This window comes from Plectropomus leopardus, chromosome 11 (assembly GCF_008729295.1).
Source record: "Plectropomus leopardus isolate mb chromosome 11, YSFRI_Pleo_2.0, whole genome shotgun sequence".
Taxonomy (NCBI): Eukaryota; Metazoa; Chordata; class Actinopteri; order Perciformes; family Serranidae; genus Plectropomus; species Plectropomus leopardus.
Window position 1 is genome coordinate 3865649 of NC_056473.1, and position 12583 is coordinate 3878231.

The 12583-nt window shown below is 39.9% G+C and overlaps 1 protein-coding gene across 1 annotated transcript in view; it reads right to left on the minus strand.

Moving 5' to 3' along the window:
* tmem266 (transmembrane protein 266) overlaps positions 1 to 12583 on the minus strand; it is a 57126-nt gene that overhangs the window by 11375 nt on the left and 33168 nt on the right. The window contains exon 4 of the mRNA XM_042496465.1: positions 2493 to 2647. Coding sequence (XP_042352399.1) covers positions 2493 to 2647 — 155 coding nt within the window. The remainder of the gene's footprint in view (positions 1 to 2492; positions 2648 to 12583) is intronic.

Here is a 12583-nt window from a genome sequence, read left to right on the forward strand (position 1 = left end):
TCGCTTTTTATTCGCTACTTTGATGTTTTTAATGATTTTTTTGACTATTACTATGACATTTTTGATGAGTTTAAGACGACATATTACACTATGACATATTTTATGATTTTTGGACGACATACTATACTATGATGTATTTAAGGATTTTTGGTCAACATACTATAATATGACGTTTTTTTTTTAATGATATTTGAACGACATACTATACAATGATGTTTGTGAACATTTATGGACATCATACTATAGTATGATGTTTTTTTCTGATCTTTGGATGACATACTATACTATGTTGTTTTTGATGATTTTTGATGATTTCATACTATAGTATGAGGTTTTTGAATATTTGTGGACCACATATGATGTGTTTTATAATATTTGGACGACATACTATACTATGTCGTTTTTGATGATTTTTGGATGAAAAACTATACTAAGGTGTTTTTGATGAGTTTTGGATGACAAACCTTACTATGATGTTTTTGATGATTCTTGGACAACATACTATACAATAACATGTTTGATTATTTTTGGACAACATCATATTCTACGTTATTTTTGATGATTTTTGGACGTCATACTATACTATAACGTTTTTGATGATTTTTGGCATACTATAGTATGATGTATTTTATATATATACGACATTCTATACTATGAAGTCATTGATGGGTTTTAGATGACATACTCCACTATGACGTTTTAATGATTTTTAGATGACACACTACACTATGAATTTTTTATAATATTTGGACGACATTTTGTTTTATTTTGTTTTTGATAGTTTTTAGGTGACATACAATGCTATGTCGTTTTTCATGATTTTGGATGTCATAATATACTATGATGTTTATGATGATTTTTGGACGACATAGTATACTATGCCGTTTTTGATCATTTTTGGAGGACATACCATACTATGACGTTTTTGATGATTTTTGGACGACATACTATGATATGATGTTTTTTAATATTTTGGATGACATAGTATAATATGTCATTTTTTATGATTTTTGGAAGACATATTATACCAGGTCGTTTTTGATGATTTTTAGATGTCATGCTATAATATGACGTACTGTATTTATGATTCAGACGACATACTAAAGTGTGATGGTATTGATGATTTTCGGAAGACATACTTTACTATGATATTTTTGATGATTTACTATATTATGTCATCTTTGATGATTTTTGGATGACATACTTCACTATGACATTTTTTTTGATTTTTGAAAGACGCTATACTATGTTGTTTTTGATAATTTTTGGACAACATACTAAACTATGGTGTTTTGATGATTTTTGGACTATACTATAACGTATTTTATTAATTTTTGAGGACTTACTATACTATGATATTTTTGACTATTTTTGGATGACATACTATATTATGATGTGTTTTATATTTTTGGATGACATACTATATTAAAACATTTTTCATCATTTTTGGATGACATACCATACTGTGACGTATTTGATGATTTTTCGATGACACACTATACATGACGTTTTCGATTATTTTTGGATGACATACCATAATATGATTTCTTTTTAAATTTTTGGATGACATACTATATTATAACATTTTTGATCATTTTTTGGACAACATACCATGTTATCAAGTTTTTTGTGAGTTTTGGACGTCATTCTATACTATGACATTTTTGATTATTTTTGGACAACATACTATACTATGTTGTTTTTGAAGATTTTTGGACGACATATTATACTATGAGGTTATTGATGATTTTTGGATTACAAACTATACCATGACATTTTTTATGATCTTAGGACGACATACTAAACTATGACGTTTTTGATGATTTTCTGACGACATACTATACTATGACATTTTTTAGGATTTTTGGATGATATATCATAATGTCATGTCTTTTTTAATTTTCAGATGACATACTATGTTAGAAAATTTTGATGATTATGGACAACATATTGCATGATTTAATCATTTTTGGACAAAATGTCATAATATGAAATTGTTTATATTTTTTGGAGGACATATTAGATTACGATGTTTTTGATGATTGTTGGACAACATAATATACAATGAAGTTTTTTTAAAAATTATTTTTGGATGACATGCTATACTTTTTACTGTGTTGGCTATGATAAAATAAAGCCAATAATAAATAATAATAATAAATTTAAGACACACCTTCATCTGTAAAGTTCACATTTCCTAAATCGATTCTTGTACTGTGAGATTTTTTTTCAAGTACATGCTCTATGTGCAGCTTAGTCTTTGGGCTAATTAAGTTCTTAAGATCTATAACAAAAGAGTGAGTCCATAAGTCCTTGCATCGACCCAATGCCTTTTTATAGCAATTAGTAAACAATTTTGCTGTGCACTCCACTTTTCCCCCATCTAAAGGATGCTATTTGCAAGCCAGGACTGCAAACAATGAGTATAACGAATCCCATCATCACATCCTAAAAACCACACGCATCACATTTTCTTGGTGTCTTCTACTCACACTGCAACAGCTTGGTGTCTATGAGCAGCTCCAGTGTCAGCAGCAGCACCACCAGAATGACACAGGCCACCAGGAAACAGTTGAAGCCCGCCGACAGCAGACACACCTGCCACAGTGCTGCCCTTCGCCCACAGCATGGCTTCAGCCAGTTCGACCTGACCGGAGGGGGGGAGCGGGAGGTGAGAGACAGAGGAGAAGAAGAGGCAGTTAGAAGAGCTGGGGGTGCAAAGATAAATGGTGGGTCTTGTTGTGGTGTTATTTTGAAATGTAGTACTGGCAAAGAGTGTAGATCTGACAGGCAGCATGCAAGGTCAAATCAATAAAACACAAGAAACGTCAAGATACACAAATCGGGAGGTGTATTCAACCTTGACTTTGCTCTGTTTCCCATCAGTCAATGTTCCTTTAAAAAAAATTCAGCAGAGGGCACTATTCTGCATACAAATTCAGAGCATGCATGCTGAAATAAATTCACGCTAAGCATTAATGTGAAGCATAAATACTCGATCTGCTGGCACTGAGATGATATATTGATATGTGGAAATTCTTTTCATGGTTTCATGGTGTCATTACTTTTTTGCCCCTATTCTCATCTCCTCATAAAACTTTTTTTTCCCTGCAGCCCTCCTCATTCAATTAAAGCTCTCATTTGGTGCACCAGTGTAGTTTACTTACTACAACAGCCATTAGTTTGTTTTTGCCTATTTTTGGAAGCAGATTACATGACGTCTGATGTAATCCACATTCAAGCATTAAATAATTTGTTTTTGTGTTCACACAAGATGCCAGTATCCAAGTTTGTTTAGACATATTACGCATGTATAACCTCACAGTCAATTTAACGTGGTTCTGGAGAGTTAGGGAGTATAATTCCCCTCCCTGCTGCTTCACTGGGTGATAGGACAGATCTCTGAGTGAGAAATGACAGACTGATAAATGCCAGGTTGGTAGTTTGTCGGCTCACCAGCTCTACTTTTGTTAGAGCTCTGAATGACCGACTGACTATGACGGCTGACCTATGATGGAGCTCTGCCAGCATGACAGTGGGGTTGCATGTGCACCATCTGGAGGGTGCAGCTGCATGTGGCTGATTGGTTCATCAGAGCGAAGGAATGAGGAGAAACTTGGGTTTGACATCTGAATCTGCCAATCTGACCACTGGTTAAAGGGTAACTTTGGCATTTTTCTAACTTGGAATCTATTTGCCTACGTTTTTATTTCTAAGTGACTGATATGAAAAATTATTTTTTGAGAGAAAGAGAGGGCTGCAGGTGTCAGCTGTGCAACACCCACAATGTCAACCAGATGGGGCAATTGTGAACGGTCACTGTATGTTCTTAAAAAGTGATTTTGCCACATACAAGTTCAGATTGTAACTAGTGTCTGAAGTGTCTCTTTACTCTTCCCTTGATCCAGTCTGTTTGTTATAACGTCTAAGATAGGTGAAGTGTAGCATGTTAATTGTTGGCACAGCTCAAGACTGCACAAACCATTGTTTTTTTTTCTTTTTCTAATCTTTTAGATAACATTTCATTGTTTTCTTTACTTCATCACATCAAACTATTCCTGACACTACTCTACTCAACTCTTACTCGTGTTTCCAGTGTTATATGTCTGCAACAATCAGCTTTGTTCTTTCAATATTGGGTTGTGTTGTTAATGTGCTAACTGGCTAACTAGTGTTACTGTGGTTTTCCAGTTTCCCATTTTGAATGACTATTACAGACGACTTCAGTCTGCTGGTATGAAGGGGAATTTTCTCTCACACAGTTGCAGAACATATGTGCTTTGTTCACTGTTGGTTTAGTGTGTTTATGTGCAACTATTTGGCTGACACACAGCGCTGTGAGGCAACACAGCAGGGGGCTTTCGTCATCATAAGTTCTAGGATGTCGGGTTAGGGGCTGATTACATCACGACGCATTGCAGCAGGTGTTACTGCTCCAAAAACACCTTGGAGGGATCTGGAAAAACAGCTAGGAGCACCTGTGGAGCAACGCTACATATGCATACTGCTTGTGTGTGGCCAATGGTGACACTGACGAGCGGTGCGACTCGGCGCCTTGAACAGAATAGGTGAAAATATTGGTATATATAGGTGAGCAACGCAAAAGCATTGCACTGCATAAAGAGAGGAGCACCGTACAGGCACACTGTGTCATAAGGAAACAATGGTTTTGCTGGTGATGTTTTGCTGGCGATGCTTTTCTAGTAATTCTCCATCTGCCATTTAGTGTGTCATGGCCTTTACACACAATAAGAAACACACACACACACACACACACACACACACACACACCTATCTGTATACACTGTTGCTGCTAGATATCTTTTTTGCCTCATCCTGCATACCCAAACTGAACGCTTGTTTTATCCCCTTTTTGTTTTTGTTAAATTCTGTTTTCTTAATGTTCTACACTGTCTGTTCTTTTATTTTGTGTCTTTGTGTCACTTTTTATGATTTCTTTTGTCTGTTTCTATGTCTCTGCACCTGCTTTCACTTGTTCTGTTATTACTGCATTTTGCAATAAAGAGACAAAAATACACAATAAGAAACAAATCAGATCAAGCAAAAGAGTAAAGAGACACTTAAGATACTTAAAAAAACAATCTGAGTCGGCTGTAGCACTCTCTCTCAAAACTGGACAGCTTCAAAAACTGTTCCTATTAGTCAACTAGACACAAAAACATGGGAAAACAGATTCCAGGTTAAAAAATGCTGAAGTTACCATTTCAGCAGCTACTGCTTTATATACCTTCCTCCACACTGCTTTATATTTCCATGTTTGGAGTGTCCCAATGTTCGTCCTGTGCTTGCTCCTTGTCCAGGTGCATCGTGCCTAAAGATGTGAGTGTAAGACCTGCCTTAAATCCATCCCTGCTCTCCTCAAGTCCCACCAATCAGAGACTGTGACTGACTAAGACTCCTGGGGATTTATGGTCAATAAATAATGACAAATCTCCAGGAGGCACACCGGGCTTTCCCTTCCTGTCACAGCTCTGCATTCCACGTACACACTCCTCAGAGGCACTCTTACAAACTCAGACGTAGGAAAGAAGGTGTGTGTGTGAGGGGTGGCTATCCTTTCTCTGAAGCAACACCGAGAAAGGCAGTGCATTCCTTTGAAAATAGCAGCTATCCGTTGTCACCTGTCCCCCACAGGAGGAAGGCTATGGGCAATGTCTGTCAGAGGACAAAAGTGGATGCAATTTATTCTACTCTCCTCTTGGTTGGGCTCAGAATGAAGGAGGCAAACACTGAGAGAGGAAGCGGGGTGCAGACGGTTCAAAGGCATTGGGACTTATCCAAAAGTGAACTGGAGAGAGCGCCAGGGAGGAAGGAGGGGGAGTTGGAAAAGGAAGAATGAGAAAGAGAGAACAGAGGAAGATGCAGATTGAGTTAAAGGATCATTTCGGCTCATTATAACTTGGGTCTTATTTGTCTTTTGGCCATCATTCCTGTTGGCAATACTAATACTGCACTTATCAAGTTAAATGCTTTGCAAACGTAGCGACTTAATATGAAAGATGTCCAAACTTAGGCACAATTTTGTTTGTTTTTTGTTTGTGTAAAATGTTAAAAAAAAGTTCTCGTTTTAGGATTTTGTGTTCTTTTTTTGTTTTTTATTTATTGTGAAATACAGTGACAACAGAAAAAGTAAAAAACTAACTAAGCTAAGCTAAACTAAGATGCAAGCAGCAATGAACGGGAACTCACACCTCTACCTACATAGAGCATGCAGCAGTAAAATAGTATTTCCTGAGATGCTGGAGTTGGAGATGTGTCAAGTTGCTTTTCATTACGGTGTGCCTGTGTGGGTATGGGAAAAAGGGGAGGAGCCAGCCTATGTGACTTGCTGGGCTGCTTGTGAGCTGAGAGAGAATTGACAACAGCTCCCAGAAAAGCAGAACGATGTTTTCTTTTCCTCTCTCCCATATCATACAACAGATTTGTGTGGCTGACGAAAGGATAATGGGACTCTGTATTGCAAGTTCATTCCTTGATCAGAGCATGCTTTTTGTCTTTACGCATACTAAATGTGGTCTTGATTAATTTTAGGCGAGTTTCCTGTTGATGAAACTGATCAAAATTCTCTGCACAAAGGCTACACCGTTAAACGAAATCTATTAGAGTAGACCACAACCTGCATGAATGTGGTTAAATGGGGAGTAGGTCATTCTGTCAGGTTGATTCGTGCTTGGGCCTTAACAGATGCAACATCATATAAACAGTCAAGAGAGACATACAATGACACATGAAATGAAACTAAAGACAGCAAAACATTACAAAACAAAATGGGGAATACAGCTAAGGCTTTAACCGATGGGTATAAGAAATGTGAAAAAACAAAACAAAACAGAGATATGGCAAAAACATATATGCAGATGGACAAGTGTGTGAGTGTGAGAGTGTGTGTGAGCGAGAGATCAGGGTGACGAGTGTTTTTAGGGGGGAATGAGGACACTGCACATATATCACATTAACATGGTTTTATACATAAATCATTGTGTAATCATTCAGAAAATAGGGAAAATAAAAAATAATAAATTGCAAATAAATAACTACATAACTTTAATTATAACTACTATAATCATGGATAATTAGGTAATATATCAGTGTGTATGAGGACTGTGTGTGTATGGCTATTCTTTTCTCAATTAATTGATCAGCTGTTTAGTCTATAAATGGACAGAAAATATTGAAAATAATATGGCCCTGACACACCTAGCTGACAGTTAGCCGTCAGTCTATATTTCGCCATTAGTACGTGTCTGTTGCCCTAGTTGCTGTGATGTGGGAGTTCAGTTCAGTGCACGAAAAGAGAAACGGAAGTGAGGAAAGCAAACAAAAGGTTAACTTCAAGAGGGCGTGAGATCGAAATACAGTTGTTTATAAAGTTGGCTTGATTTTCTTTAGCCCCTGAGCCCTTTAGCAGACGCATTTCCTAGTGGTTTGTGGTCTGGTGCACGGTAAATATGCTTTGTTCTTTCAACATTGGATTGTGGTTTTAATGAGACCAACTAGCATCAAAACAGTTGTCTGGTTGCCCTTTTTGAATGCTGATTTCAGGTGACTGCCGTCTACTGGAATGCAGTTACTTCCTTCACACATGCACAGAACATACATGCTAGTTGCCCATCAGTTGCTGTTCTTGGGGTGTGTTCAAGTGCAACTTTTTGACTAACACACAGGCAACGTGATATGCCACATATGACTGTCAGCTTTCTTTGCTGCTAGTTCTTTGATGTTGGTTTGGTGTGTCTGTACCTTTACAAACATTTATGAAAGAATGAGTCGTTCTAAAGCGCTCACTGAATTTGAGCATGGTACTGTAATAGGATGCCACCATTGCAACAAGTCAGTTTGTGAAATTTCTTCCCTCCTAGATATTCCATGATCAGCTGTAAGTAATATTATTGCAAAGTGGAAGTGTTAAGGAACCACAGCAACTCAGCCACAAAGTGGCAGGTCACATAAAGTTACAGAGTGGGGTCGCCATGTGCTGAGAGCGTAAAAGTCATCAGCGCTCTACTGACTTAATAACTGCAGAGTTCCAAACCTCCTGTGGCATCAACATCAGCACAGAAACTGTGCACTGGGAGCTTCATGGCATGGGTTTCCATGGCTGAGCAGCTGCATGCAAGCCTTACATCACCAAGCACAATGCTAAGCGTCGGATGGAGTGGTGTAAAGCATGCCACCACTGGACTCTGGAGCAGTGGAAACATGTTCTGTGGAGTGAAGAATCATGCTTTTCTATCTGGTAGTCTGATGGACGAGTCTGGCCAGGAGAACGTCACCTGTCTGTCTACGTTGTGCCAACTGTAAAGTTTGGTGGAGGAGGGATAATGCTATGGGGTTGTTTTTCTGGGGTTGACCTCGGCCCCTTAGTTCCACTGAAGGGAAATCTTAATGCTTCAGCTTACCAAGACATTTTGAACAATTCTTTGCCTCCAACTTTGTGGGAGTAGGCCCTTTCCTGCTCCAGTATGACTGTGCCCCAGTGCACAAAGCAAGGTCCATAAAGGCCTGACCTTCCAGCATAAGTGTCTGACCCTCACAAATGCTCTTCTGGATAAATGGGCAAAGATTCCAAAAGACACACTCCAAAATCTTGTAGAATCTTCTTCCCAGAAGAGTGGAAGCTGATACAGCTGCAAAGTGGGGGACCAACTCTGTGTTAATGCCTATGGATTTAGGATGGGATGTCATAAAAGTTCCTGTAGGTCTAATGTGTAGGTGGCCCGATACTTTTATCCATATAGGGTATGAGGCAATGAAAAGTAGCATATTTTAGGAGCTTAAAAAATAGGGGATTTTTTGGTATTTTTGCTTTAGCTTGAATCAGTAGAATAGTTGCTTATGGAGCAGAAAGCAGTTTCATATTATACACACTTTATACACCCTGCACATTATCAATATTATAATTTAAATATTCACATATTAGTGCTAATTGTGTATTACTGTATTTCTTTACTTTTATATTTTCACACACTTGCACACTCAACATATTATACATACTTTATTTTAAAACATTTAAATACTTACATATTAGTGCTAATTGTTAACTATTACTGTATTTCTATTTTTCTATTTATATTTTTACATACTTGTGCAAGTACTTATTTCGACTAATTCTCTATGCTGGCATCAAAGTGACTGTAATGAACCACAATTTCCCACGGGGATCAATAAAGTATTTCTGATTCTGATTGTGTCAATCAACCAATCATCGAGTCATTTTATCTGTATATACAAGAGAAAACAAAGGTGAACGATAAAACCGTTACCCAAATTGTTTACTATAATGATCTGCCATAGTTTATTGCCTGACTTTCTGGTGTAAATGTACTTCTACAATGAGGGGTTATCATTGACATTTCAGGCACGCTTACATCTGGATTAAATTCCAAAAAATATTGGCTCGTTGATAACGTGTCTGATAGTCTCTTATTTCTTGGCCCAGGACTGCAATGTCACTATGTTCCCAAATATTAGCAATGAATTTGGCGAATAGAAATCACAGCCAAAACTATATATATATATATATATATATATATATCAACATAAGAATAAAATTGTCCTTTAAGGTGAAAAAGAGCAAGGCAATCCTATAAATTGGTGTCAGCTTGCATTGCAGCTGAATCTCTGCACAGCCACACACCGTCTCCATCCTTCACCAAGGTCAGCAGAGAGGCTGGACCTCGGCCACGTTGTGTCAGTGCTCTCCCAGAGGCTAACCGTTGCACTCAGCCCTCTGCAGCAACTCTCAGTACCAGCCAATGCCAACAGATTAGGAGCTCAACACCTGGGGTGACAAAGAGGTGCTGGAGGGTAATGGTATCATTAGCAGGTACCATGGAGACTTTTCCTCGCACCGATTTGTTCCCAAGGAACAATGTCAAACCCCATCTGCCAGCGGAGGCCAGCCAAGAAAAAGAAACATTTACCTAATGATACACCTAACGCACAGTTACCAGACATTCGTGGACCATTAGTTAAAAGATGGAATGAGCAGCCACACACTCCAAGAGACACCTCACTTACCTTCAGGACTGAAAAGTAAAATTTAACTCATACTGTGAGGAATCATAATTCATTCAGACCTCTCCCACAAGCCAGGCAGAAAAGGTATTAATTTAATAAACCTGTAAAGAAAAACCCTGTCTGGAAGCAGAGTAAATGGCAGTGATGGATTACTCCAAGCGCAGAAACTTAATTTTAGGAAAATCACTTTAAACCTTGAACGCTGAGGACCTGAAGTATTTATGAGGAAGCGAGGTGGCTTCGGCGGTGGAGCAAGCCGAGGAAGGTAATCACCTCGCCCTCTCCCAGGGTCACCGCAGGTGCGGATCGAACGGGCAATACCTTACAGGATTGGACATGCACAAATATGTGCGTACGCGGGCTAACATCAAACACACACATGCTGTTAAGGACATTGTGTGTGGAGGAAATGAGAGGTGCTGGGTGGCATGTGCTGTGGACAGGTTCATAAAGACATCAGCAGGCCGGCAGCTGCACTACTGAGGGAGGATCGAAGTGCGCTCGACAGCAGCGCAGACCGAGGGGATTAGATCATGAGTCTGATCAATAGTGACCTCGGATGGAAGTGCAGCTGGTGTCATGCTGTACATGACACCAGCTGCAGCGGAATGGCAGACAGGACAGAGCTGACAAAGGCGTGTGACTGGCACACAGGAAGGTGTCTGGTCGCTCTGTCGGGGCCCTTTCACACAGATGGACAGAGCTCTGGCTCCGGCCCCAGCTAAGAACCTCTCAGTGAGGTGGGGAGCCTATCGCAAGGAGCATCTCTCTCATTATACTGTCTCCTGTAATTGAGATGGGATAAAACACAACGTAAACTCATTAGGTTACAAGTTAAATGGAAATTAGATCAGAGAGGCAGTGCTCTGTTTATGTTTGTGAGTTAAGAAATGGAGGGAGACAGAAGGGAAAGGGCTGCAAAGGGAAAATTCATTCATTCAGAAGTAATGAGTCTGAAAGACTCTATCAACTTATCCGAGGTATTGATTGACAGACAAAAATTGAAAGACAAACACACACACACACACACACACACACACATACATGCGAACATGAATAATAGGGGACTATCTAAGTGTACTATCCAAGAGGGAACCTTTATTAGCAGTCATTTTAAAAATATAAAACTAGAATTGAAAATTTACTTTTGAGGTTCGTTACAGACGTCATAGACAATGAACTCACATTTGTCGCTTCACCCCCAATGTGTCACACTCTAGTGTCTAGTGTACCCTTCTTCCAAACACAGTGTCCTTGCAAACCACTATCCACTGCACACTATATAAACTAACTTTCCCCTGTGTGTCCCCACTAGCTCTTGATATCCCAACCTGCTGTCATCAGTTCCCCTGTGTCCCTCACTCTCATGTCCTCCACCTCCCCGCAGTGCCCCACGTCCCTCCCCCAACACCCCCTAACAAACCCACACACCAACCAGACTATAAACACATCTGTAAGAACCACAGACATAATCGCCTCTATCTACCGTGTCACGCGTCGTCCAGACCATACAATCCACACCTACCCACACTCGCACTCTGTGCTAACCCACACAACATATACTAACCGTCGAAGTCCTCACCTCTACCTAGCACCAGATAACACTCTACAGTGTCTGACTCGAGACTCACTCAGACCAACCAGATCTGTCTCACGAGCTGACCTTCTCGCACTGAGTACCATCGTGATTGTGTGTGTGCAGTGTTCCATGTGTACGCCCTCATCGTGTGCCCCAGTTTTTCTCTCTCCATCACTCATGTTTCCTAGACTCCATTCGTCATTCGCCCTCCCCAACCAACCAACCTCCTAACATCTAACTAATGTATACGTTCCAGACTCCCTAGACCACGCGTATACTGCTGAGACATCAGTGCTGTTACCACTTGTGTGAATCATGTTCCATAGAGTCTGTGTGTAGATGACCTTCCTATCTCGCCCCCACAGACGACCGACAACTATCCATGAACACTATGCACCCGACCTCACTACCTGCTCACCAGTTCTCGTCATCTCTCCGTTATCTTCACTCTCACCACTTCTCATCACTCCAGTCTTCCCAACCCCCTACACCCACTCCATCTCCCCCTCATACCTCTAATCCACTCCTTGCTAGCCCGACATCCTAACTCATCACCTCTCTCTTGTCCTGTATATCTGATGCCTCAAAGAATATCAAATCGTCACACCTACCACTCCCCACGTGATCATACTCCACAGAGTCATGCTCTATAGAGTGACCATAAAGTACCGCGATGGTGCCTCACTCTCCATCTATGTCTCTCATACAGTGTATGAATCGCCCACATCCAGCTCCCACCTGTGACTGAACATCCACGTTCCTCAGACACCTCACTCAATGACAATTCCCACAATCTAAATCATGTCCAATCATCCCAAACCCCTTGCTCTCCCAAAATCCATTATCCCCCCACCACTGTATCACTCATCCGACTCGCACACTCTTAAGTGTGTTCTTTTCAAATAAGAGACCTGTCCCGCTCTGATCCTCTGATATATATCATCTCAGAACTCCAAGAACCAT